The 24,678-nt window shown below is 50.4% G+C and overlaps 3 protein-coding genes across 6 annotated transcripts; 2 read left to right on the top strand and 1 right to left on the bottom strand.

Moving 5' to 3' along the window:
- Positions 1 to 1,101: 1,101 nt before the first annotated feature.
- Positions 1,102 to 5,053, top strand: LOC108921379 (MARVEL domain-containing protein 2-like). Of its 2 annotated transcripts, none has more exons than XM_029249391.1 (6): positions 1,102 to 1,309; positions 1,860 to 3,057; positions 3,491 to 3,678; positions 3,822 to 3,993; positions 4,284 to 4,334; positions 4,545 to 5,053. In XM_029249391.1, the coding sequence occupies exons 2-6, from the start codon at positions 1,963 to 1,965 to the stop codon at positions 4,662 to 4,664; spliced, it is 1,626 nt and encodes a 541-aa protein (XP_029105224.1). In that variant the 5' UTR covers positions 1,102 to 1,309; positions 1,860 to 1,962; the 3' UTR covers positions 4,665 to 5,053. The 2 variants fall into 2 exon arrangements, with proteins under 2 accessions (XP_029105224.1, XP_029105223.1); XM_029249390.1 differs by having other exon boundaries at positions 1,813 to 3,057.
- A 915-nt stretch (positions 5,054 to 5,968) lies between these two features.
- LOC108921580 (occludin-like) lies at positions 5,969 to 14,092 on the top strand. Of its 2 annotated transcripts, XM_018731091.2 has the most exons (9): positions 5,969 to 6,244; positions 8,248 to 8,370; positions 8,759 to 9,459; positions 9,578 to 9,739; positions 11,933 to 12,072; positions 12,450 to 12,626; positions 12,724 to 12,871; positions 13,123 to 13,164; positions 13,382 to 14,092. In XM_018731091.2, the coding sequence occupies exons 3-9, from the start codon at positions 8,779 to 8,781 to the stop codon at positions 13,562 to 13,564; spliced, it is 1,533 nt and encodes a 510-aa protein (XP_018586607.1). In that variant the 5' UTR covers positions 5,969 to 6,244; positions 8,248 to 8,370; positions 8,759 to 8,778; the 3' UTR covers positions 13,565 to 14,092. The 2 variants fall into 2 exon arrangements, with proteins under 2 accessions (XP_018586607.1, XP_018586608.1); XM_018731092.2 differs by lacking the exon at positions 8,248 to 8,370.
- A 397-nt stretch (positions 14,093 to 14,489) lies between these two features.
- On the bottom strand, positions 14,490 to 19,782 carry LOC108921687 (nuclear receptor subfamily 2 group F member 6-like). 2 transcript variants are annotated; one of them, XM_018731295.2, is made up of 4 exons: positions 18,426 to 19,782; positions 18,047 to 18,141; positions 16,200 to 16,748; positions 14,490 to 16,030 (listed from the first exon to the last, which is right to left on the bottom strand). In XM_018731295.2, exons 1-4 carry the CDS (start codon positions 18,683 to 18,685, stop codon positions 15,756 to 15,758), a joined length of 1,179 nt encoding a protein of 392 aa, XP_018586811.1. In that variant the 5' UTR covers positions 18,686 to 19,782; the 3' UTR covers positions 14,490 to 15,755. The 2 variants fall into 2 exon arrangements, with proteins under 2 accessions (XP_018586811.1, XP_018586812.1); XM_018731296.2 differs by having other exon boundaries at positions 16,200 to 16,745.
- Between the last annotated feature and the right edge of the window lie 4,896 nt (positions 19,783 to 24,678).

The following is a 24,678-nucleotide window of genomic DNA, read 5'->3' as shown; positions in this document are numbered from 1 at the left end:
ACACACTGATCTGTTTCTGAGCACTGGAGTGACTGTGTGTGTGTGTCTGTGTGTTCGTCTTCCTCACACAGATGTGACAAAGATGCAGGAGGAGGCTTGCAGATGGAGCCTGTCTCCAGGACCTCATGAGTGCAGTGACACACACACACACAGAGTTCCTGACACAGTCCAAGGTGCAAGTGCCACCCCCGATCCTCCAGGACATCCAACTGTGTGGACGTTTAGGAGGAGCTGTGAACATCTGTGTGCTTTGATGTGGAGAAACAGCTGTACTGAGAGAAGATGATGAGTGATGAGGCTGAAAACAGGCTGAAACAGGGTGAATCTCTGCCACTTTCACAGGACTGGCATCGCAGGAGGAAGGGTGCAGACAGCAGACCTCACAGATGGAGGAGAAGGGACAGGGGACACAGGGGAGTGGACTGAGAAGAGAGGATAGGAGACACGGGAGAGACGATAGAGGACAGGGGACAGAGGAAAGAGGATAGGGGACATATGAGAGAGGGTAGGGTACAGAGGATGCAGGAGAGAGGACCAGGGACAGGGTAGAGAGGACAGAGAAGAGAGGACACAGGAGAGAGGACACAGGAGAGAGGACAAGGGACAGAGAGGTCATAGATATGAGACACAGGAGAGAGGACAGCGCGAGGCTGCAGGCCGGTACTGCCCCCTGCCGTGCAGCTTCGTAACGGCCACCGCGTTGTTGTCCGGCGGTCCGCAGTTCCGCTGGAAGAAGCGGAAATGTGTCCGCGTGCAGAGCGGATCCAGCCCTCTAGGACTGGGTTCGAGACCCTGGACGGAGAAGAGAGGCGGAAAAGAGGCGGACGGCGGGGCCCCTCACCCGGTGTCAAGTCGCATCCACCCCCGCAGATTGATTTTATTATTATTGTTTCTAAATTGTTATTATAAATAATAATAGAAGAAGAAAACAGCTCGGGCGCGGAACTCGGTTCCATCTGCGAGCGCGGAGTTTCTGATTAAAAACGTTTAGGTGTTAATGATTAAGCCGCAGTGTCAACGCGCGTGTGTGTGTGTGTGTGTGTGTGTGTGTGTGTGTGTGTGTGTGTGTGTGTGTGTGTGTGTGTGTGTGTGTGTGTGTGTGTGTGTGTGTGTGTGTGTGTGTGTGTGTGTTCGTTCAGTCCCCGACTTCGACCGCGGGCGGCCAAGTCCTGTAGCGCAGAGAATTTTTCACAGACAAACACACAGCTACATAGTAACTCTCTCTCACGCGCGCAGAGTTTTCAGTTCCTCTCCGAACTTGGAGACAAGTCGACGCTCGAAAGTCCTGAACGACGGAGGAAAAGAGCAGGTAAAACGCTGTGTGTGAGTGAGTGAATTACGTGTTTCAGATCCTCAGTGTAAAAAATGCGTTGCAGTTATTTTAATGTCATTCACTGTGTCCAATGGAACTACTTTTGAAACTGTTCGTGTGACGGATCTCCCCTCCGTCCGCAGCTCAGAGTGAAGTGTATAGTGAAACAGAGTAAAACACAGCGAAACACATTGAAATACAGCGAAAGACAGTAAGGAGAGCGAAAGCTACAGCGAGAGCGATGACTTCCTCGTGATTCAGTCCATTTCTTTGGAGATCAGTAGCAGAGAAACGAACAGAAATACTGTAAAATAGTGAAAAAACCAAACTGACACAATGTAACATTTGAACGCAATTTTAATATTGCTCAGATCTATTGAACAGAGTTGAGGCTCCAGGTATCGCTGTGACTCTAATATCTCTGGAATGAGCAACACAGCTCCTGGAGCGAATATACACACTGGTTCCAGGCTTCATCTGCCTGCATCCTCTCGTTGCAGAAATGTTTTGAAACCGGCCTTTTGGTACCTGCTGCTCATCTTTGCAGATGTGGACTTTTGCTCGTCCCCACAACAGAAGGTAGACGTCTGCTGTGCGTCCCTACGTCCTATTGGATAGCTCCGCTCAGCGCCCCTTTGGAACGGGAGAGCATGAGCTCCGTGGATGCTGAGGACCGATGGAACCCGAGAGGGTCCGCCGGACGGTGCGACGGTCCCGATGACACGGCGCCCCCGCCGGGGGACGTCCCGTGTCGCGCGCGTTCGGACACCGCCGACCCGTACGCCCTGAGCTCCGGCGCTCCGGGCCGAGGACGGGTGGACCATCGGGTCGGCTCGGAGAGGCAGGGTGAGAAGAGCTGGAGGAAGTTTCTTCCCCGTTCGTGGGGGGGGCTCTTCAGGAAGTGGACCGAGGCCACGCCCCCCCCGGTAATCCTGCCCAACGGAACCCGAGTGAGCCCACCCGTGAGCCCCCTGTTGCACCGCAGCTTCGGGGACCCCGGAGACTCCCTGAACTCACGCAAGGCGCTGCTGGCCGGCAGCATCGGCGGTTCCGCCGCGAGCGAAGAGCACTACCAGGAGCCCCCGGACGAGTCGGTGCTAACCGCCGTAACCCCGAGCGAGTACTATGCCCAGAAGCTGGAGGTCTACCAGCTCAAGTACTCCTACATGAAGTCGTGGCCCGGCCTGCTGAGGCTCCTGGGCGGCCTGCAGCTCCTCTTCGGGGGCATGGTGTTCGCGTGCGTCTGCGCCTACATCCAGAAGGACGGCGAGTGGTACAACCTGTACGGGGGCTACGGCGGCTACCTGGGCTACGGCACGAACGGGTACTATTACAAGGGGCCCATGACCGCGTTCGTGCTTGCCGTGGCCGGCCTGGCATGGATCGTCACCGTGCTCCTTCTCATGCTGGGACTCACCATGTACTACCGCACCATCTTGCTGGACTCTCACTGGTGGCCCCTGACCGAGGCCGTCATCAACGTGGCCGTCTTCCTGCTCTACATGGCCGCCGGCGTGGTCTACCTCAGCGACCTGAACCGCGGCGGCCTGTGCTACACGAGCGTGGGCTACAACCCGCTGCTGTCGACGCTGTGCAGGGTCCAGGGGGGGCAGATGGCGGGCACCGCTTTCATCTTCATCAACATGCTCACCTATCTGGTCAGCTTCCTGGTGTGTCTCAAAATGTGGCGGCACGAGGCGGCGCGGCGCCACAGACGGGCCCTGGAGGCTGAGACCGAGGCAGAGGTGCGCGTTTACACCACCCGCAGGTCCAGATCCTCAGCTCGCTTAGAGAGCTGGGCCCGTGCGTTACTTCTTGTTTGTGTCCCCAAAGTCGCTTAAAGCATGAGGTTACCGTCCATTTGGCTGCAGCACGAGAAGGCGGAGCTCGCAGGGGGTCTCCAACACCCCGAGCTTCCCCAGCGGCAGCAGTGAAACGCGCAGCTTGTGAACGGAACACGGTACAAAAAACACGAGGCGAGCGAGGCGAGCGTCTCCGGCCGAGAGCTCCTTCTCCGCGCCGGGCCGGTAGAGCGCGGTGCCCTGGGCCTTCGGCATGGTTCGCCACGCGCTTGGGGTCAGCCGCTCAAACGTGGTGTCGGCGGCGGTGCTTTCGGGATCTTTTCAAGATCCAGGAAGTCACGCACCCGCCATACTACTCACCCCTCTCCTTTCCCAGCATGCACCCCTTCCCGGCCCGGTGCAGAGCCAGTCCGGGACCGCCGGATCTGCGGAGCCAAAGGACGGTTCTGCGCGACCCAGCAAGCGGATCCATTTCTCCGAGGAGAGCGAGGACCCCGTGGCCCTGAGCCGGAACATTCCGACGGGATACGTTCCGAAGCCGAGGGTCATCGCAGACTACATCATGTGAGTGAGGCGTAGCGCCGTAATACGGCCTTCGCCAGGATCCCAGTGCTCGTGAGCCGCATGCTCGGTGCGGCAGCGTGTTCTTTCTGACATGTGATGGAATTGCTGAGCTCATGCTGCGAGTGACCTCCGTGCCCCTGCAGGAAGTACCCGGCAATCCGCTCGCTGGACGACAGGGAGCAGTACAGGGCGGTCTTCAACGACCAGTACGAGGAGTACAGAGAGCTCCACGAGGAGGTCAGCGCCACCGTCAGCAAGTTTGCCGAGCTGGATCTCGTGATGAGCAGACTCCTGAGAGATGCCGGGAACCACGAGGTGAGACGCCGCTGCAGCCGCAAGAGCAAAGTGCAACGTGCAAAACGCGCCCCGCGCTCTCCTTGCGCCTCCTGTACGCGGCGTGCTTCGCGGCCTCGCCCTGCAACAGGGGCCTAGTTGATGCGTCTCGTGAGAGCGGCTCGCCGACGGTGTTTGGAGGAGTGCGGGGAAGGGAAGAGCTTCTGGCGAAAAGCTCTCGTACGGGCTCGAAGGTCTTCAGCAGGAAACTCTCGGGATGAGACATGTCATGCCGAGGTGCATTCGCTCAGTCACGTCTGTATCTCATACAGGACCAAGAGAGAGTCTCCAGAGTCCTGCAGCAGTACAAGGTGAAAAAGAACGTAAGTCGTCAGCAGCGTTATCTCTGTTACCTCTCCACCTTGCTGTTCCTTGTGCAGTTTAATAAGTGACGCATTGACACGCAAACTGTTAACGGTAGGTACCACCTGCGGCAGGAAGGCGAACCCTTTGAGAGAAACATTTCGAGATAAAGCGCATTTTCAGCGAGTGTTGATGTGCCCTTGGTAACAGTACACGTGTGTGACCGGCAGGATCCGACCTTTCTGGAGAAGAGGGAGCGATGCGAGTACCTGAAGGCCAAACTGACCCACATCAAAGGTCGGATCCAGGACTTCGACCGGAGCTGCGCGGTGAACGAGGGGGTCAGATGAGGACGGCGGCGGCCGAGGCAGCGGGTACGCCTACGCACCCGGCCCGGCGGCACTTTGGCCCCATTCCCCTGTTCCCGCTCTGCGCTGGGCGCGGTGCTTCGGCTCATCCGTTCCCACACCGCAGGCTATGCCGGGTTCGAATTCCACGTGGAGTCCTGCGGCTGTACCCCGAGAACAGTACGCCGTTTACACTTATTTATATAGCTGACATGACTTACAACATTCATTGAGCAAGGCAGCAGCCGTAACCCTGAGGCTCCTGGGTGCCCCGCACCTCTACAGCGGAATCCATAAAGCGAGGGAACCCATTTTAATAAAACACACCTCTGGGGAAACCCTTGGCCTTCATGTACAGCCATGGAACTTTCTGGAAGGTGTGTGGCTCGCAGGGTCGGCGTAGCTAGATCGCTGAAATATCATTCCATGTTTGAAATGTACAGAAAAAGCGGTGGCATGGTGGCAGGGGGAGTAGCGCTGCTGTCTCACGGCGCCTGTGTGGTGCGAGAGGACATGGGTTCGATACCCGCTCAGTCTGTGTGGAGCTTGCATGTTCTCCCCGTCTGTGCGGGTTTCCTCTGGGAACATGCTGTTCAGGTTCCCCTGTGGTGTGTGTTCTGCTGATGTAGGGATGAGTGACCCAGTGTAAGTCACCGTGGTGACTAAGGTGTGTGGGCTGATAACACTACATAGAGTTCATTGGAAGTCGCTTTGGACAAAAGTGTCTAATAAATATAAAACATTTATCTTTTGTATTTGTCAAAGCTTTGTTTTTTAGTAATGTGCTTGAAAGAGTGTGCAGGCACAACAGTGTAAAACCTCTCCAAGGCTGATTTAAACAAGTCCGAGTGTTACGATGTGAAACTTGTGACATATATTCTAGTTAAAAACTGGACCTGAGGCGATGAAACCAAATAGCGACCGTTTGTTTCACGGCCCAAACAAACGATCATGTGGAGCTCACAGACAGAGCCTGAGCTTCTATCGCTCTGCTCCTCTTCTTTCCTTGTTTTGTGCGACTTCTGTGTCTCGGAACTGAAATAAGGAGTAAAATGGCCTTGAAATGAAGAACTGCGTTAATACCGTCTTTTGCATTTCTAATCGCTCCACGCGCCACAGCGACGGACTCCTTCGCGCGACTCTCGGCCCGTCCGCGTGCACGGGCGCGCGTCTTCGAACCGCCTCGTTCTGGAACGGCGGCCACCCGAGACCTAATGGGTGACGAGGAGGAGCCGCGAGACGGGGCTCCACGCGCCGCCCGCCAACAGACGGGCGTGCCGAGCGCTGAGCGCCTGTGAACCTGACAAAATGTGAAGGAAACACGAAGAAGAATCGGAGAAGATGAGGCGAGAAGTCGACGAGACGTGACAAAATGTGAGAACGCGAAGAAGAAGAAAATCTGACGAGAAGGGTGGGAAGAAAAATGTGAGGAGGCGCGTGACGATGGATCATCATCATCATGTGTGAGGAAAATCTGCTGCTGGAAGAAGCATCTCCCTCCGTTTCTGTCAGTTACGCACCGGCGTCAAGTGAAAGAAAGATTTTCACTCTCTCTGTCTCTCTGGGTTCCCGCCGCTGCACAGGTAGGTGCGACGGATGGTCACGTCTGGAAAAAATACCGAGAGTTGGGGGAAATGAACTGCATTTAGAAGATGATGCTGCATGGGGGTAAACAAACGCCGTAAATCGGTTAAAGATATTTTTCAGTTTTCCCGCTCAATTTTAATGGCGACGCTATAGCTTGTAACATTTATTTTCAACCAAGACACAGTGGTGGGGAAAAGTCATTAAGAAAGCAAAAGTAATAAATAAAAATAGCAAGAAAATGTTACGGTGTTTACACACACCCAAGTTACCTGAGGATGGACCTGGAGCAGGAAAAAACAACACATGATTCTAGACTAATCCCTTTCATTGTTTATTTCACTACAACTTGTTTTAGTATTTGATTCTCAACATTACCACGTGTCTAGTGAGTTAGCTGTTCTGGAGCCTCTCCTAAAAGTAAACTTGGGCTGCAGGCAGTGTGCACCCCGGACAGGACGCCAGCCTCCCGGTCGTTTATGAACATAACTATACTACTAGCGAAAGCAGACGAACAAAACAGGCCTTTTCTCTGCTGTCGAGCAAGGTGACCGTGTGTTATTGGGAGCAGCAGGTGATCGAACCCAGTTCGCGTTCAGATGGAAGCTCTAAATTCAAACGCAGGCTCCACGTTTTAGTGCTCCTGGTTTTTGAGAGTCAGTGCAGTTGTGAATCTGCCCTGTTTATCTTCCCTCATGGAGACAGTGGCCTCTTGTGCAGACCCTAAACACAATATGGTCTTCTACAGAATATGCACAGATAATAATATCCCAGTGGTTTCAAACCCATGTTGTTCAGCTTCACGTTCTGTCCAGCTGAGTGCCTGGACAGGGGCCGCTAGGATGGAAAATGTGAGGTGCTGTGGACAGCCCGGTACAAAGCGCACGGAGGTGTGTTCTATGTTGTGAATTATTCAGGACCCCGGCAAAGGGGCACGGGGGAGACAAGCAACACTTCCATGGCAACCGTGGATGGTATCACAGTGCACTAAGGCCAGGCAGTCTCCAGGTGACTGCTCAGACTGTACAATATTTAGAACATGTATCTATTACATTGAAAAATAAGACTGCATGATCAGGTTTTGCAGGTCAGTCAGGGCACAGAGAGTTTGCTTTACATTTACTCATTTAGCTGATGCTTTTCTCCAAAGCAACTTATGTTAAGGTGCTTATAGTTAATTGCCCATTTATACAGCTGGACTTTTTTTTTTTTTTTTTTTTTTTTTTTTAAGGGGAGCAATTTAGGGTGAGTACTTTGCTCAAGAGTACTACAGCTGGAGATGGGAATTGAACCTGCAACCTTCAAGTTCAAAGGCAGTAGCTCTAACCACTATGCTACCAGCTGTCCTTTAATGTACTGTATCTACTAAGAGTAGATACCAGTGTCACCCAGTTGGGGAATGTGTTGCTGTTACTTGCTTAGCTTTTAGACAAAATGACTTTGGTTTACGGAAACCTAACAGTGTAATCTGGGGGATGCTCACAGAGCTTTGGCAAGGCAACCTCTTTCAGTGGAATAACAGTAGTTTTATATGTTCTCACAATCCAGCTTCTCCCCTTTTGCACTATGCGCCATCCAATTGTGAAGGTGTGTTTGTCCCTCAACTTGTGATAAGGGAGTGCATCACACAGCTGAATGGCTGCAAAGAGCACAAGGGTCACCACAAATCATATCATTCTCCCAGGTTTTCTGGCTCCATCTCATTACATACCGTGACAGCTCTGCCCTCACAGTAATGAAGTATGACTTTTCCGCTGCTCTCCAGAAACACAGATGGAAACAAGTGTGGTGGGAAACGGAGGAGCACAGAGCGCCTCCTCTTGAACATGGGCAGGAAACTAACATATTTGGATGTTGTATGTATCGAGGATGGAGGGGCAATTTGAGGCCAGCAGAGCAGGTTTGAGACTGCAGGAGAAAGACTGACCACAAGTGTTTATTGCACTCATTTAGGGATTTCCTCTTAGAGTTTGTCTGACTCCATCATTTCTCCACCCTGCAGATAGACAGAAGGAAAGAACCAGCAATTATCAGCATGTAAACTCTCCCTGATGGGGGTCAGTTTCACTCAGAGCAAAAATGAGGCCTGCATTACATCACCATAGTGACAGCTTCCTGTTTATCTGTGAGTAAGGAAAAAGATAAGATGAAGAAAGGCTTCTCCTGGGCCTGAAAAGCTACTGACACGGGGAACCATGTTCATGTGCTCTGATGTAATTTTATTGACTGGCTTTGTGTAGCCTGGTTTATTGAACATATTCCTTAAGTGAAAATGACTGTCAATGAACTCAGAGTTGGAACTTTAATACTGTACCATGAATAGACTGAAACCCTTGTTGAATAGAGTGAAACCTTAGTGCCAGCATTGCACACATACCTGATATGTGGGTGTTCTTGGGCTAGCAGGCACTCACCATGCTGAAGTAGTGAAGCATGTCCCATCAAGAGGCTGGTAGACATGGAGCCTTCTCCCTGCACAGTGCTGTATTTTGGTTTTCTGTCCTTTTTCAAAGGTGCCCCACCATTGTAAACCATGCAGAGTACACAGCTGTATGGTAGCCCCCTCAAGCACAGCTCCTCTTGCAGTTCATCATCCAGTGCCTTTGTCCCCTGGGACTTCCTTGCACCAAGGAGCAAGTCCTTCCCTGCTAATGTGGCTTCTGGTCCTACATATGTGGAAGAGCGGCCACAGCATTTCTACCTCTGGATCTCTCCACCTGGCATCATGCGCATCATGGAGTGCATTGTGGTGGTGCTGTGCTTTACTATCTTCACCTGTGTGGCCTCCACCCTGGTCTGGGAAGTGCAGTATGGGTACAGCACTGGCCTGGGTGGCTTTGGAGCTAGCTACTACCACAGTTTTCCAAGCCCTTATTCAGCCAAGGTGACTATGATGGCCATGGCCACCATGTGCTTCCTGATGTCCTCAGCCATCCTAGTGGCGAGTTTTTCCAGGGCTGACACCTTCCGTGGCTGCAGGTTCTACCTGCTGGTGGTGGTGGTGGACTCAGCCATGGCTGCCCTCCTGGGCATCATAGACATTGTGTACATCATCAGCATCAACCCCATGTCCCAGAGTTCTCAGAATGTCCTCTACGACCCCATACTGATGATGTGCCACAACATGTTCGGAGGCAGCGGTGGGGTCAGACCAGTGAGGTTCCCCTTCTACAACCAGTACCTGTACCATTACTGCCACATGGACCCTCAGGAGGTACAGTGACTCTGACCTTGTATGTACGAATGATGTGTGGAATTTTAGGAGCTTCAGTGAAATGTCTGTTTCTTGTATGCTTTTTGTGCTGCTGATATACACCACCCCCTCCCACCAGGTGGTAGCTATGGTTTGTGGCTTCTTGGCTGTTCTGGCCCTTGCTATTGCTGCCTGCTTTGCTCAGAAGACACGTGGCAAAATCTGGCGCCATGGAAAGCTAAGCATTTACTGGGAAAAGCCTTTCACACATGCATCCAGGGGCCAGGATATCGAGAACTGGGTAAGTAGTCACTGTCTAGGGCAGCAGTCTTTCACTGAGTAACTATCCCTTGACTTCCCCTGAGCTGGCAGTTATCCCTGGCAAGGTAACTATTTGCGATGTGGAACGAATGAGATGGCAGGTTGCAAAGATTACCTTCTTAGCTCTGACATCAGTCCAGGCCCAGCAGAGCTCCAACAACGCTAAAGTATGGGCAACAACTGCATCTACTAGTTGTTGAAATCAAGATCCTTCAATGATGTGGTTACTTTCATAGCTTGATATGTTTGAAAATGAGCTTGTGACCTTTATAATGTTATCTGCAGAGGAACATTTGATTCAGCACACAAAGGCTTTGTATCAGTTACTTGTTTAATTATGTAGATAATATCCCAGTGTAACACCGTGTGGAGGAACACGCTCGGTTCAGAGTCCACAGTGTTTGGTGCTTTTTTTCCTCTGCACTTGCTGCAAGAGAGGTTAGTTCCTGAGGCAGTTCCCACTATGTTTTCATAGCACTGCAAGGGCACTCTGCATGGCATGGCTAAGGGTTCCAGTTGAAAAGCTGAGTTTTATTGCAGGTGGTCAACCTAGTAAACTCTGACCCAAGGGTAGCTGTTTCTTTTCTGCTCTGTTTTTTAGTGGTCCGGACTGCACTGTTCCACAGACGCTGAAGAGTCTGTGGTCTAGATAATGGCTGTCGGTGTGAGATGCCCACACTCTACTTGATCAGGGTGAAATTTGGTGTGTGTGTTCAAGGGGAAAAGCACACACTGTCTGCAGCTCTCCCTGTGCTCCAGACAGTTGCTGATTGTAGACTTTGTCACGTGACGTCACTGTTAGTGTGTGTTTTTCCGACACACCTGGTTTCGCTCTGAACAATACAGCCATGCCTTTAAGTGTCACACCAGTCACAAATTTAACAACTAACATTAATGTTGGCACACCATGGATTGCAGAGACCATGAAGACAGTCTTCCTCTCACTTTTGGGACTTGTCTTTAGTGACATTTTAGTGACACTGTGTTCCCAGAGGCTTGAAAAGAAGTACTCGTGATTCTGATGTTAAAGATTTTTTCCTTTAAAGAATAGCAGAATGTGAAACATTTGTTATGCACCAGCATTGGCAGTTCCGGTAGTTAGTATTCATCTGAGGAGCATCATAGAATGGAAAGAAAACAGCAGGAAAAGGTTAATGAAAGCAATTAATGGAGATTTACAATTAGTGGTTGACTCTGACTTTTTCATTATAGTACAAAGGTGTTATTGATCACAGTATTCACTCATTTCAGGGTGAAGTCTGTGGAACAGTAATGCTCAGACTGGTGTAATTCTCACACACATTCGCAATGCTTGCCCTTCATGCAGCTCTCGACTGAGCCAGTCCTGTAATCCTATTGGTAGTAAAAGTACTTTTGGGCTAAAGTCTACAGCTGTCCTGTTTTTTTATTCTCTTGTTTTTCACATGACAGTGACCACAGTTCGTAATACAAGTGTTTGATAGCATTGCTACAAAAATTAGGAATAAAAGTTAGTAGTATAGCTCAAGACAAGTGATCTCAAGCAGAGTGATTTGCTTGTTTCACCCCAGTGCAGCCTTACCTCCCCCAGCTCCCTCTTTCTTAGAGCTCCAAGGTCACACACATTCCTTCTGGACTTACGCTGTGGCTGGCAACCCACAAAGAGCTTTGAGCTTATTGTTGCACCGGAGCTATAAGGTGTTTCTCAGGGCCTTTCTATGGTTCTCCAACTGATCTTAAGACCTTCTCTGACACATTGTTATGGACTGACCCTGCCTAGAGCAACAGTGTCATCATGGTTTCACATACAGTATGTGGACATTCAGGCCTTTAGATTTTCCAATATACATAAGTATCCGTTTTTTTTTTTTTTTTTTTAACATAAAACACACATCACTGCTTTTCAAACACACATTTCCGCCCCCAGTTCACCCCACCAACACCTTTCCTGTGTGATGCTGAGTTTAGACACCTCAGGAAGCAGCCAACCATCTGCTACCATGAGAAAGGTTATACTGGGAGCTCCAGGCATTTCTGGGTTTTTAGAGGATCACTTATCCAGACACTCACAGACTACTAGTTCACCACACAATACTGAATGCCAATGGTGCTTCTGAACAGATAATGCTTCATGGCTCCATGAGAACCAGGGCTGCCCTGCGTATGCTCATATCAGATGTATTTTGTGTTTTAGGTCAAAAATGTAGAGGGAGAGCCCAGTGCCACACTTGAGCCGACAGTCTTCCTTGCATCGCAGCATAGAGAGAACAGCACAGCCTCATCCATGGCCAACACAGACTCTGTCAACAGTAAAGGCAGCAACAGCAAACACGTGTGAGTGGTGGGTCAGGGTTCAAGGGTGGACAAGGCAAAGACTATTCCACAGTACTGCCAACTACAGCACCTTTGAGCCAAAACTGGTCTGAGCAGCTCCTCATAAAGGAGTTTGAACCAATTCTATTGATACAGCTGGTAGTTGTACTGAGCCATTTTCCGGTTCCTTAACCACACCTGTTACCCCTTGTCCTTCCATTATAATTCAAGTTATATGGCAGCCAATATGCATCTTGATATAAGTAGATAGAAATAATGAAAGTTGTCCTGTGTATTTAAATGGACTGCCCTACTGAGGCTCAGCAGCCTGTGGTAAATGGGTAAAGAGGCACAGGCCTCCTGACTCCCTAACCAGTTATGCACCTCATCCACCCCAGGGAGATGTCTCAAGGGGACAGGATCGAGGCTAGCTCCACCCCCTCTGTGGTTTCCAAAGGGAAGCTGGCATGGAACCCACCGCTCCGCATCACTGGACCCACTGAGTCGCAGTACGAAACAGGATATACCAGTGATGGTGACAGTGGCACCGATCTGGGGCGAGACCAGTGGCTGAGGTTAGGTCCCCATGATTTTACCTCATAATGTTCCTTTCAGTCACATGGGATCAGGCAGCACAGTTTCCATGTTGCTGTTGGCTTTGTCACTGAGCAGCCTGTACCCAAAAATTACTTCGGATGAGCAGCGGCAGCAGTACAAGAAAGTTTTTGACTCTGACCGGAGGACCTACAAGCAACTGTGTGCTGAGATGGATGACATCAGTACCCAGCTTAGAAGGCTGGAGGGTGTCCCCGAGCACAAGGTGAGGGCCGTGTCACTGCTTATCCAGTGTGCACCTGAATACACACCTCATCAATTTCATGCACATTTGTCACAAAGAGAGGGCCATTAGTATGATGATCCTGTTTCAGTGCTGACCGGGTTATCCCGGGATCAGACTGGTACCCCCTTAAGCCGCTGCATTACGTAATAATAGATACGGTGCAGTGTTTTTCACATGCTGCAGCAGTGGCCCCATAGCTCAAAAGGAGTTTGTGCTTTCTGTTCCTTTAGGTGTGGGGGGAGGAGTACAAGCAGCTAAAAGAGCTGAAAAGGGTGAGTGGAAGCCCTCTGACACAGATGGAGTCGGAGGTTGGGGAACACTTACTGACATTTCAGATACTTACCCCTGTGAGCCACACTATAAATGTTTCATGGATGGTGGAGGATTAAATTACTTTAGTTGATGTTGCACTCATCAGCATGCAAGCAATGGATGTGATACCGAGTGATACCTGTTGCCTCTCTGCTGACTGACCTTTAACCTTTGCAGACCCCCACCTATCAAGCCCAGAAGCGCCAGTGCAGAGAGGTGCAGCAGAAGCTCTTGCACATCAAGCGTATGATCAAGTTTTACGATGCTGGTTACAGGCCCAACTATGAACAGCCAGGTGAGATCCAGGAGGAACACCCGTATTCTGCAAGGTCTGGGATTACACGTGCTGGGGACCTATGATGTTTGTTGCACTCCAACCAATTCTGCCTACACTGTCCAAATGAGTTTTGGGTAAATCCCAGCCCTCCTGCTCTGTTGGGGGGGGATGTGCAGGCATGTAAGTTTTGTCCCTGAGCTGACTCTCTGACACTCTCAGCCAGTAATGGCTGTTTGTCCACACTGTGTGAAGTATTCCAGGGGTCGTGTCTGGGGATGTCACATTGTCTACAGAGATGTTTTTCTTGGAAGCAGAGGCCATGTGCATGCTGCGGTCACTCAACGGCAGTAATGCAGAGGGACACAGAAGGTAGTGGCCGGATAGCGGTGCCCTAACCCTAAGTAACTGTTGTCACCGGGGTCCCTGCTGAACACACCACAGACCTGTGACTCTGCTTTTAATATTCTACCCACAAGAATATAGGTTCGCCATGAAGCTCCCATCCATGTCACACTTTGGCCTTCACCATAACCAAGGACTCCAAATAACAGACACGCATACGACTCTTCAGTAGTAGGATACCCTATTCGGGATTGTAAGGGATGGACCAGACGGATGGATCTGATTCAAAAAAAAAAAAAAAGGAAATGGGACACTGAGGATTGTACCTCTGCTGAGTACACACAAAGTATACACACCTATTTTATCTTTTTGTGTTCCTTTAGAAAATGAGTGAAATTATTGGACAGATTTTAGAATAAGTTATTCTGTCTACAGGTTCAAGCTCTGAACAATTTTGTGTGTATTATAAACAAAGATGTTTTAAAATACTGTACTACTGTTTGTAAAATGCTCATAATATTTATTCTCCTCCATAATATGACTGTGGTTTACTTTAGAAATTCAAATTGTTTTTATATGAAGGTGGAATTTCAAATGTCAAAGTGCAGCAAGCCAGAGAGCAGAGTGCTCTATACTTCCATGATGGTCTGACCAGGATGATGGAACACAGCACAAAGAAGTAAAATATTTTTATTGCTCATAATTAGACAAGCGTTCATTTACAAATGTAATAATTGAATCAAGCAGACACCGGCACCTCACCCTTCGCTCATAGCGGTGCTTAAGTCTGAGACCCTCATGGGTTGCCTGTAAACTGGGGGTAAAAACCAGCTCATTTGACATGTTCACCTTCCCTAGTTGGTCCAGTTCACAGGTTACTATTTATAATGATGTTTTCACAAAAAATAAAGTATTTCCTCAACATATGACAAAATAATACTCGGCATATGATAATGAAAAGAAAGTGAGTAAAAACAATGGTAGGAAGCTGCAGTAAAACCCTGCATTTGCACAGTCCAGGAAATGAGTTGGACACCTGAACCTCGTTACATAGTTTACAAGCCATATAGAGAAAGAAATGTGGCAAACTCATTCAGACAGAAAATGTGGACAAGCCTGCAGGGGCATAGAGGAATGGCATGTTAAAGAAGTCCAAAAGACCCCAAAACCTGTCACACAAGAAAAGTTATCATTGTGAAGTGCATTTATAATATAGTTCTGACACAATCATAGAAGATTTTTATTTGAAATTGTCATTTTGGTGATTAATATTCTTTTGCATCTTTTGTAACTGTCTGAAAACAAAACAAACAGACAATACAATATATAATAATGTATATAATAATGGTAAAGGTAAAGTTACAACTGAATTAGCTCCACATCTTCTGCAGCAGATGGCACTCTTCCACACATGAGCATGAGGTAAGTCCTAGTCACTCCTAGGAGGTGGGATGGAAGTCCCGGTTGCTCATGCTAGGAAACCATCCGCAGGGGGGTTGCACTCACAGCCCCAGCAGGCTGTTCTGTGTGAGGTTCTCAAGATCAGTCCACTAATCACATATGATCATCAGTTAAAGCATCTTGTGTCTGCCACTTGTGACACTATGGGGCTGTGTACTTTCTTCCTATTCTCTAAATTACATTCAAAGACAAGTTCTGTGTCCATCGATCACTCAGCGCATGGGTCCGGGCTGAGTAGATTGAAGGGCCAAGCCAAGACCATGAGGGCAGGCCTTTTGTGTAACATATAATGCGATCCTGCTTCGGCACAATTTTGTGTGTGTGTGGCTGTGTGTCTGAGCAAAGAACCATGACAACAGAACCTAGCAGTCTGCATAATGAAACATGGTGGTGTAACAGTCCTGAGCCAGCAGGTGGCAACACACGTGTCATCCATCAGTTGGTAGAGAACCGTGTAACGGGTCGGTGTATTCACTGGCCGGGTGTGTAGGGCCAGCTGATGGAGCTGCCCGACAGCTGCATGTCGCGGATCAGCGTCTCGATGGGCGTCTTGCCCACCAGTCGCACAAAGAAAAGCTCAGAGATGAGGTTGGCGGGCACTGCCCGCAGGGCAGGCAGCCTCAGCAGCAAGCGGCCAAAACGCTGTGGTTGGCCTGGGTACTGCAGCCGCTCGTACTCCGTTAGCGCCACCTGGGCTTTTTCCTGTAAGTTCTCCACCTGCGTTGGGTCCGTCAGGCCGCAGGCATCTGTCAGGGTCAGGGGTCACAGGAAGGAAAGGTTTAATAGACTTTTGTCATTGGTGAGAGGGCAGCAAACATTAAATTAAATATTAACTTCTATATATAACTTCTATAGCCTTCAAAATGGACAGATAAAGAAATGCTTTGCATATTTAAAGAAAGCTTGGCGACACACCTGGGGAGAAGAGGGCTATGGCCTTGAGGCAGCTGTACTCGGCATCATCCACCTGCAAGCGTGTGAGCTTCTCCACTTGGTCCTGGAAGAGGCGCACCTGGTCCATGAAGGAGACCACACGCTCAGCAGACATGGGTCCGGCGTGGAAGCCGGCAGCAGCCAGCAGCGAAGCAGTGTGCAGAGGCAGAGCAGACTGCGCCGCATTGAGTATGAAGAGCTCGCTCCAGCTGAGCCGCAGCAGCGCCACCTGGTCACTCATGGGCAGCTCGGGGAAGAAAGGGATGTTGCGCGCCCACTCGATGGTGCTGAAGAGCAGCCGTGCTGCCAGTTCGCAGATGTTGTCAATGCCCATGGTGTTGGAGGTGCCCTGCGGGAGGCCCAGCTGGGGTGCGTAGCGGCTGCTGGGGTACGGCTCTGCGCGCAATAGCTGCGAGATGAGCTCCGACACGGGCTGGCCGTTCAGCGCCTCTTCCGGCCCCCTTCCAGCCCCCGGAGCAGGCGTGGGGCTGAGGCTGGGGTGCGAGGATGGCATGCGCCCACGCTGAACTGCTGAAGGGGGTGGAGGTGGGCGGAACAGAGAGAAGTGTCTCAGTGACAAACATGCTCTACCAGCAACCAGAGGATTGGTAGACAGACTTGACAGGATGTATTGGATCTTGTTCCAGATTAGCCAGGAGGACCTTGCAATACCCCTCAACTGCGAGAAACCAAACCAAGGAAATTCACACCTTGAACTAACTAAAGGGTTTGCATGGCTGGAGCAGCTCAGTGTGCATGCGTGAAACACACTTGTCTTCCCAAAAGAGCTATGCAGAGCCAGCAAGCTCCAAGTGCAGCTGGACTTGTGCGTCTCACTGGCGCCCTTTGCAAACGCACTGCAAATCATCGCAACGATGTGTGTGAGGTGACTTCTCTCCCCTGTCAGAAGACAGCAGGTCACTTGAGGTAACAGCCATCCGATTGAGGTCAGGCTACACATCACCACGCTGCGTGCATGTGTGTGAGAATGAGTCTCTGAGTGTGTCGTTTGATTGCTATTCAGATGTCACTGACTAGATAGTGTATTACAGTATACCTAACACTCTGAAGTTGCCTTGGATATACAGAACTGCGAAAGTTTTAGGCACTTAGATGTTTCATAAAAATATTTTAGACAGTTATTTAATGTCTTCTACGTTTGTGGCAATGGGAAAGAGCATATTTTATATTTCCAAGCATTCCTTTTGCAAAAAGTTACAGTATTACAGAAAGGGTTTTCTATGTTGTTAAAGAAAGTACGCACGCGCGCGCGCACACACACACACACACACACACACACACACACACACACACACACCGTCTGGAACTGCTTATCCCAAGCGGGGTCGTGGCAAACTGGAGCCTAACCCAGCAACACAGGGTGCAAGGCTGGAGGGAGAGGGGACACACCCAGGACGGGACGCCAGTCCATCGCAAGGCACCCCAAGCAGGACTCGAACCCCAGACCCACCGGAGAGCGGGATCTGGCCAAACCCACTGCGACCCCGCTCGGGACAAGCGGTTGTTGACGATGGATGATTACTAAGCACATCCAGGTGAGCTCCTGCTGCTACAGATGTTGCCTATCAGGTGAGGGGGAGGACCCCAGAGGCCAGATCTGTGTGCCTCTTACCTGTTGTGCTGTTGTTACTGGATGCAGAAGTTTGATAGTCGCACACAGGTGGCTCATGACTCTAGGTCTCCGCACAGGACAGGAGACACCAGACGTAGAGAGCTGCAGGTCACAGCCTACTGCTGGATGAGACCCTTAACCCCGATGAGAACGAGCCCTGCCATGAGAGCAAAACTGTGGTAGAGGAGACAGGTACCTTCCTTGCGCATGCCAACGCGGAAGCACTTCTTGAGACGGCAGAACTGGCACTGGTTCCGGTGATGCTGGTCAATCTGGCAGTCGCGATTGGACCTGGAGCCAGTGAACAGGTGAGACATCATGTGAGACGCAGCTAGTTGATTTGAAAAGCGCTGACGCTGAGGTCTCCCACTAAGACACAGTTGAAAGATCAACAGATGTTTCAAATGCAGATACTCTGCTTCAGGACTGAAGTTTCTGACACAGATGTGTCATTTGCCTGTAAAAGAAACAGCGAAGGATCAGACCCGAGACAATATGCCCCCTGCAAGTGTACCTTCTTGAATACAAGTGTAACCAGGTATAAGCAGGTCTCTGTCTAATGCTCCACCCCTCACCTGCAGGTGTAGCTGAGGCTGCGCCGGATGCTCCTCTTGAAGAAACTCTTGCAGCCTTCGCACGTGAAAACGCCGTAGTGCTTGCCGCTGGACTTGTCCCCGCACACGGCACAGTCCATCGAGCAAGCCCGGTCATCCTCGCCCACCTCCTGGTCACTGCCCCCTGCATGGGGCGAGCCGTCGCCCTGCAGGTAGCCCTTCTCCCCGAGACCATTTGTGTCCCCGTTGGGGTTCCCCCATCCCCCGCTCACCATGGCCATGCCCAGGGAGCCGGGGGCCTCGTCTGTGCAGGAGAGGCTGTAGGCCCCTGCTCTGAATGGCTAAAGTTGGCACAGCTGCCACTCAGAGCCCGTGAGCACCACTAAAGCTCCGGTGTCGACATAACCCTCCTCTGGCGGCTGGAAATTCAATTAGACATGGACAGCATCAGGCAGAGAGGTGTGTTCCTGGGCTCCCCGACCACCTGGCAGCCTTGCTCCCGCAGCACTGCTGCATTTTTGTTTCGTACTCGCAGTGGATCACGCTGTGTGTCTGTCACTTACACCTGTGGCTTTGCTTTCCTCCAGGCTGGAGTTCCTGCTTTTCCCAGTTCTCTTCAGCAACCTGTTCTGTCTGTGCAGGAGGCGATCGATGGCACAGAGCGGCACACGGAGGGAGGGGGCCGGACACAAAGATGGCACCGTTTTTTTTTCCCGGGTCAGTCTCCAGCCCTTGTGACCTTCACAACAAGCCAGGCGAGCGCGAACAAGCTCAGCCGGTCGATGGCGCTGGGCGTTAGAAGCAGGACTGGGACCAGAGCGGAATGTCCCTGCGCTTTGAAACACATTGGCGATCTGTCCACACGCAGTACCTCCACAGTGCGCACAAGCGCAGGTCGCACCCTGCCTGGCGAGAGCCTCCTTTCCTCCGCGTCACCCGGATGGGAATGTGTGCCTCGGAGCCGGTCTGCGCTCCAGCCCCTCCTCCTGCTGCACTCCTGCTGCAGACAAAGGGCCTCGGGATCTGGTAGCTCGCTCTGCTGCTGCTCCTCACACTTCCCCCAATAAGATCAAAGTTCAGCAAAGCGCCCTTTCTCCTGCGCGCCGCCTGGCCAGGCTTTCCTCTGAGACTCCTTCTCAGATTCCGCCTCGACTTTCTGCATGTGGACTAGAGTCCGCGGAGCTTGGTCCTCCTGTGCTCGTTCTCGCGATGGCCGCAGCCCGCCGCTCTTCCTGTCCGGCTCGCTCTGAAGCTAATTCAGGGAGAACGAAAGCAGGCAGGAGAGGGGACAGGCCGTCGGTGTCTGTGAGCAGCCAGAAAGCGTCTCCTTTACGCCTCTCCTTTTCTCCCTCCTTCCCTCTGTCTCCCTTTCCCTGTGTGTGTGTGTGTGTGTGCGTGCGTGCGCGAGAATGAGAGCAACGGGGGGAGAGAGAGAGAGAGAGAGAGAGCGAGCGAGAGAGAGCGAGCGCTGGATCGCATCTCCGTGTGTGTGCCTGTATGCTCAGGGATTTGACACTGCTATTCAGGCCCTCCGGTTGCCATGGCACTCCTTACCTTATATGGACCTAGGAGTCAAAAGAGCAGAGCAGGCTGCTGGGCTGTGCAGCAAATACATGCACACACACACACACGCACACACACACACACACACACACGCGCAAAAAATGTGGTGTTTTCTCTCTGCCAAAGGTCTCAAACTGCAGGCCAGCCTGGGGCCACAGAGAGTGTTACCCCCAGAGCACCAAGCAGAGGCATAGGACACTTCAGTGTGTAGCAGCCAATGACACGTTTCATGGACAGGAAAGAAAATCACACCTCTGTATCCTTGCCTTTTTTTTTTTTTTTAACATTTACTTGTACATGTATTCATTCAGCAGGTGCTTTTTTCCAAAGCGACATACATTTCGTATAAAAATACTAGGAGTATGTTCTTCCCTTCTGGCAACTTTTTGTGAAGTTTTTTTTTTATTATTAATGCGTTTTTTTTTTTTTTTTTTTTTACATTTAAAGAATTCCTTGGTGGAGCAGGCTCATGGGGGTGGATGTTGATCATCCAGCATGGTGCTGGGTACATAAAATAATCACAACTAATATGTTCGTTTCATTGCATTGCATTGCAAAGTAGCGGAAGACAATGAAACAAGGTTTTATGGAGAACATGGATAAACAGAAACACACTGCCTTCATGATGTTGGAGGCACCCCTTATGTACTGAACCATAGGGGTATTGAGTCTCTGTGTGTTAAGAGCAATCTGTAATGAACCCAGCACCTCGACTCTCACCTCCATTGTTTCCACACAGGGGCTCCCTCTGTTTGCCTGCTTGTGGGGGGGGGTGTGTTTGTGTGTGCACATGCAGGGCGGCTGGGTAGCACAATCCATTCATTTCCATGGATGACAGTAATTCCCTGTGAGTGAATCGATGTATGCTGGATTCAAGGGATGCGAAAGGTGTGGGATGTGACTTTTTACCGTATTCTCCGACGAGACAAAGGGAGTTTCCAGAGTCGCATAAGAAAGCTTTTCAGATCTTTGTGTGAGCGCCGTCTCAGGGCCGGGTGGCTCTGCGAGCTCAAACAGGATTTATTTGGGACTTCTGTGGAGAATGGAGGGGGGCAGGGCGAGGGGCAGGGCGAGGGGCAGGGCGAGGAGGGGGTAGGGTGGAGAATCCGTACGGAAGTGGAGTTTCTACCACCTGCTTTTGTCGTTTAAAACCACAGTACCGCACAACGAACCGTGAGCTCTGTGTCACACTGAAGGCATTGGGTAAAAGTCTCTGAAGCTTACAGTGCTGTAACTGCAGGAGGCCCATTTTTGTGCACGTGTGTGTACGTGTGTGCGCGCGCATTACCAGGAGGGCCAGTTTCACCTCGGAACCAGCAGTCACAAACACACAGCCACTTTGTTCCAGCGTTCAAGAGCAGTCAAGGGACCTGTTTGACCAACACAAACCTGCAAATGCACACCGCCCACAGAGCTCAGCCAATCACACACACACACACACACACACACACACACAGAGGAAACTCGAATTCAGTGCCAGGGAAGGGGCTTCACAGAACCTCAGGCCAGTTTCTAAAGCAAACGCTGTTAAACACTTAAAATGTACATGTCCAAGTCAGTTTTAAAGTGTTGAAGTGTATTTCCATGTGCTCTTGGGCTCGTACCCAGGGAACGCACACTGAGTGTATAAGAGGACACATGGCAGGGTCTCCGAACAGCAGTGTGTGTTTCTGTGCTGCAGCTCCAGTGATGCCAAATCCTGATCACACACTGGTTCCACCTGGGGCGTCTCCCACTGCGCTGCACTTGTGCTTTTTCTGCTGTTCCTTGTTCACACAGCTGACTGCTGGTCCTTTTCACCAAATGTTGATTATTCTCTCCAAACCTGAGCTGTGCAAAACCCAGGTCAGGTATTCTCCCACTGCACCGTCCAGGTGAGACGATGCGACAAGTTCATTTGGCCCTAATCCGGGTTCGACAGCGGTGGGAGTGGGGATGACCGAGGCCTTGTGGCGAAACGCAAGAAGAGCAACTGTATGAAGGAATTCAGAGAACTTTGTTTAAGCTTTTGCTTAAATGCTTTGTTTAAACACTTTTGCTCTACTTAAGTGTGTATGGTGCAATACTCCCAGAATCCCCTTTTACAAGGTGACCTTTGATCCATGGGCAGCACGTGGGAAACATCTGACCTCACAGCAGTAAACGATGGCTTGGAACACGAGAAAACATCTCAGTCCACAGAGGACTTCCAAACAGCCCCGCTTTTGAGCTGTAGGTAACCTGTTCCCTGTGTGTGGCCACGACTGTGTCTTACAGAGCACGGCGGTCCACAGCCTCAGGGCCCAAGGACCCGTTGCTATGGAAACAGGCCTTCCTTTGCAAAGCCTTCCGGAAGGTCCTCCACAGGTCCCAAACACGTGTTGAACAATGTGTTCATGAATGAACCATGTTCCCTGTGCCAAAAACAGAGACAGCTATACAAGAGCAACAGTGTTCATTTCCAACAGGACCTCAAGACCCGCAGGGACTGCAGATCGAGAGAGGGACAGAGGAACAAAGCTCGCAGGGATGCCAAGCTGAAGGAGTCAGGTACAGAAACACAACCAACCCATCCTCTCCACACGTGCTGCTCATCTCCTCTTAGTGTCACTGCAGTGAAATGTCACCAAGTGCTGTAACCTCGTGGTCAAAGGGAGGGCCCCCAGTAGAGTTCCCAGTAGACCTCCCAGGCCACTGCAGGAAGTAAAAGATGAATGATGGGATGCGTTTGACCATAACGCCACTTTTGTAGCTCAAACTGTAAAGACATCCAGCTGTTAATTTCTTTTCATCTGAAGATTCTGTGTTGTATCTCTCACCATCTCAGCCACACTTTTCCCCCACTTACAGCCCAGGGCAAACCTTTACTCAGCAAAATTCTGAGTGTTTTTTTTTTTTTTTTTTTTCCCCATGCTCTTCTGACATTCCTAATGTTTCAAACTGATGTGTCAGTCACAAGCCTCAATTATCAGCACATCCACATATATGCCTGTTTCCCAGATTTGTGCTACGCTGTGCTGATTTGGAAAGGGACACAGAGACACCACTGTCCCCTAGTGGTCTGGGGTCAAAAGGACTCCGGTGTCACACAGTGCACTCTTGTGTTTGGGCTTCTGCCTGGATAAGGAGGGCGACGCGCCTGCAGCCCGTGTTCTGCTGTGGACCTGCACATCTCACTCAACCTTTCTCAAACGGAGAAGACCCACGTATGACCTCCAGCTGTCCATGTTATACATTTCTAAACAGAGGTGGGCTAAAGGTAAGGGGAGTCACATTTTCTACTTTACAGGTGGGATATGGGCTAGAAACAAACAATACTGTGACTTGTCACGGAGCCATGGCTGTCAAAGCAAAAAAAAAAAAAAAACCTTGCAGACATTTTTGTGCTGAGCCTCATTGATACTTACAGAGATTAATTTATAGTAGCTGACACCTTTCTCCAACAGGCAAAATGATACAGGTACAGATACAAGATTGTCACTCAGCGCACTCAGAACAATACCATCATTTAGCCAGCATATCTGACACAAATAGCTGTTATATAGAATAGACTAGCAAGAAATTAAATACATTAAATAGTAGTGTATAATATTACATATATCTCCTATATCTATGTGTGGGAGATGCAGATGCATGGGGATGCTTCGGCAGGTCAAACATAACTTGTACCATGGTATTCTGGATGATGTGGAGAGGCTGGAAGCCACACTGCATCAGCGTGTTGGGAGAAACAGAGGCGTGAGTTAACCGTTACTCCCAGGCTCTTAACCAAAGAAGCGGCCGAAATGAGCGTGATGTCCAGTTTCACGGAGAGTTCAAGAGTTCCTCAAAATGGCCTTATGGCTTATCAGTGTCATAACAGCTCCGATGTGCTGTAAACAAGGCACTTGACTGATAAGGGCGTCAGGCCTCATTGTTTGGGCTGTAGGAAAAAGAGGAGAGGCAAACATCCGGCTGGCCGTGCCTGGCAGTACAACAATGCAGAGGTGCAAGATGGGGGGAAGTGCAGGCCCCAGGCCACAGATCCCGGGCTGCAATCACACACCCTGCACCTCAGATGCAAAGACCACATGTCCGCTGCCGGGCCCCTTGTCGTGGAATCCCCAAAGACAGTTTGTCGTGGAATTCGGCCGAGTCTGAATGTTTGCAGGCGTGAGAGTAAGACACCAAAGACATGTTCATGTAGGACTTAGACAGCAGAGCTCAGCATCAATCCCATGGCACAAGTCACCTTAATCCTGTCACTTCTCATCATAGTAAATAGTGAAAGAGGTTTTTGGATTCAGTTCTTCAGGTTCTCAGTGTCACTGTATTTGCCCCCATCTTACCATGGCCTCACACTCCTTGCCCTAGACCATGAGGCCGGTCAGGTCTTCCTCAGGATTCAGCTTCCGCGCTCCTGCCGTTTACACTGCGAGGTACACGGAGATGGGTGTCACCCACACAAGTCCGTCCTCGCTTTTTTTTATCGTCTCTTGTGGGATAAACTACCAGCTCATGATCTCCCAAATTTCACAGTGTGTTTCCCCTCACAACAGTTTCTTTGGCCTGCTGGAGTGCCTTAGTAGTACGGGTGAGGCACACCAAGAACTAGGCGTGTGTGACCAATAACATGTGGATCATTAAGTCAAAACGAGCTCAAGACAACATGTAAGGTTCCCTTGTTCGGTCAACCAAACTCCTCACTGGAAGCAAGGGCTGCAGATCCTTGTCGTTGTGTGTGAGGGGCCCC

Source organism: Scleropages formosus, chromosome 25 (genome assembly GCF_900964775.1).
Source record: "Scleropages formosus chromosome 25, fSclFor1.1, whole genome shotgun sequence".
Classification (NCBI taxonomy): domain Eukaryota; kingdom Metazoa; phylum Chordata; class Actinopteri; order Osteoglossiformes; family Osteoglossidae; genus Scleropages; species Scleropages formosus.
This window is presented reverse-complemented; position numbering and strand designations above follow the sequence as displayed.

Bases quoted from the DNA above. Each gene is read 5' to 3' on its own strand.
- LOC108921580 (XM_018731092.2), top strand. From the start codon at position 8,779: ATGCAGAGTACACAGCTGTATGGTAGCCCCCTCAAGCACAGCTCCTCT. The intron at 9,460-9,577 runs GTACAGTGACTC...CCCTCCCACCAG, and splicing joins GCCACATGGACCCTCAGGAG to GTGGTAGCTATGGTTTGTGG. The intron at 12,872-13,122 runs GTGAGGGCCGTG...CTGTTCCTTTAG, and splicing joins AGGGTGTCCCCGAGCACAAG to GTGTGGGGGGAGGAGTACAA.
- LOC108921687 (XM_018731295.2), bottom strand. From the start codon at position 18,685: ATGGCCATGGTGAGCGGGGGATGGGGGAACCCCAACGGGGACACAAAT. The intron at 18,142-18,425 runs GTGAGGGGTGGA...CACTGGCTCCAG, and splicing joins AGCCTCAGCTACACCTGCAG to GTCCAATCGCGACTGCCAGA. The intron at 16,749-18,046 runs GTACCTGTCTCC...CACCCCCTTCAG, and splicing joins CGTTGGCATGCGCAAGGAAG to CAGTTCAGCGTGGGCGCATG.
- LOC108921379 (XM_029249391.1), top strand. From the start codon at position 1,963: ATGAGCTCCGTGGATGCTGAGGACCGATGGAACCCGAGAGGGTCCGCC. The intron at 3,679-3,821 runs GTGAGTGAGGCG...GTGCCCCTGCAG, and splicing joins GTCATCGCAGACTACATCAT to GAAGTACCCGGCAATCCGCT. The intron at 4,335-4,544 runs GTAAGTCGTCAG...TGTGACCGGCAG, and splicing joins AGTACAAGGTGAAAAAGAAC to GATCCGACCTTTCTGGAGAA.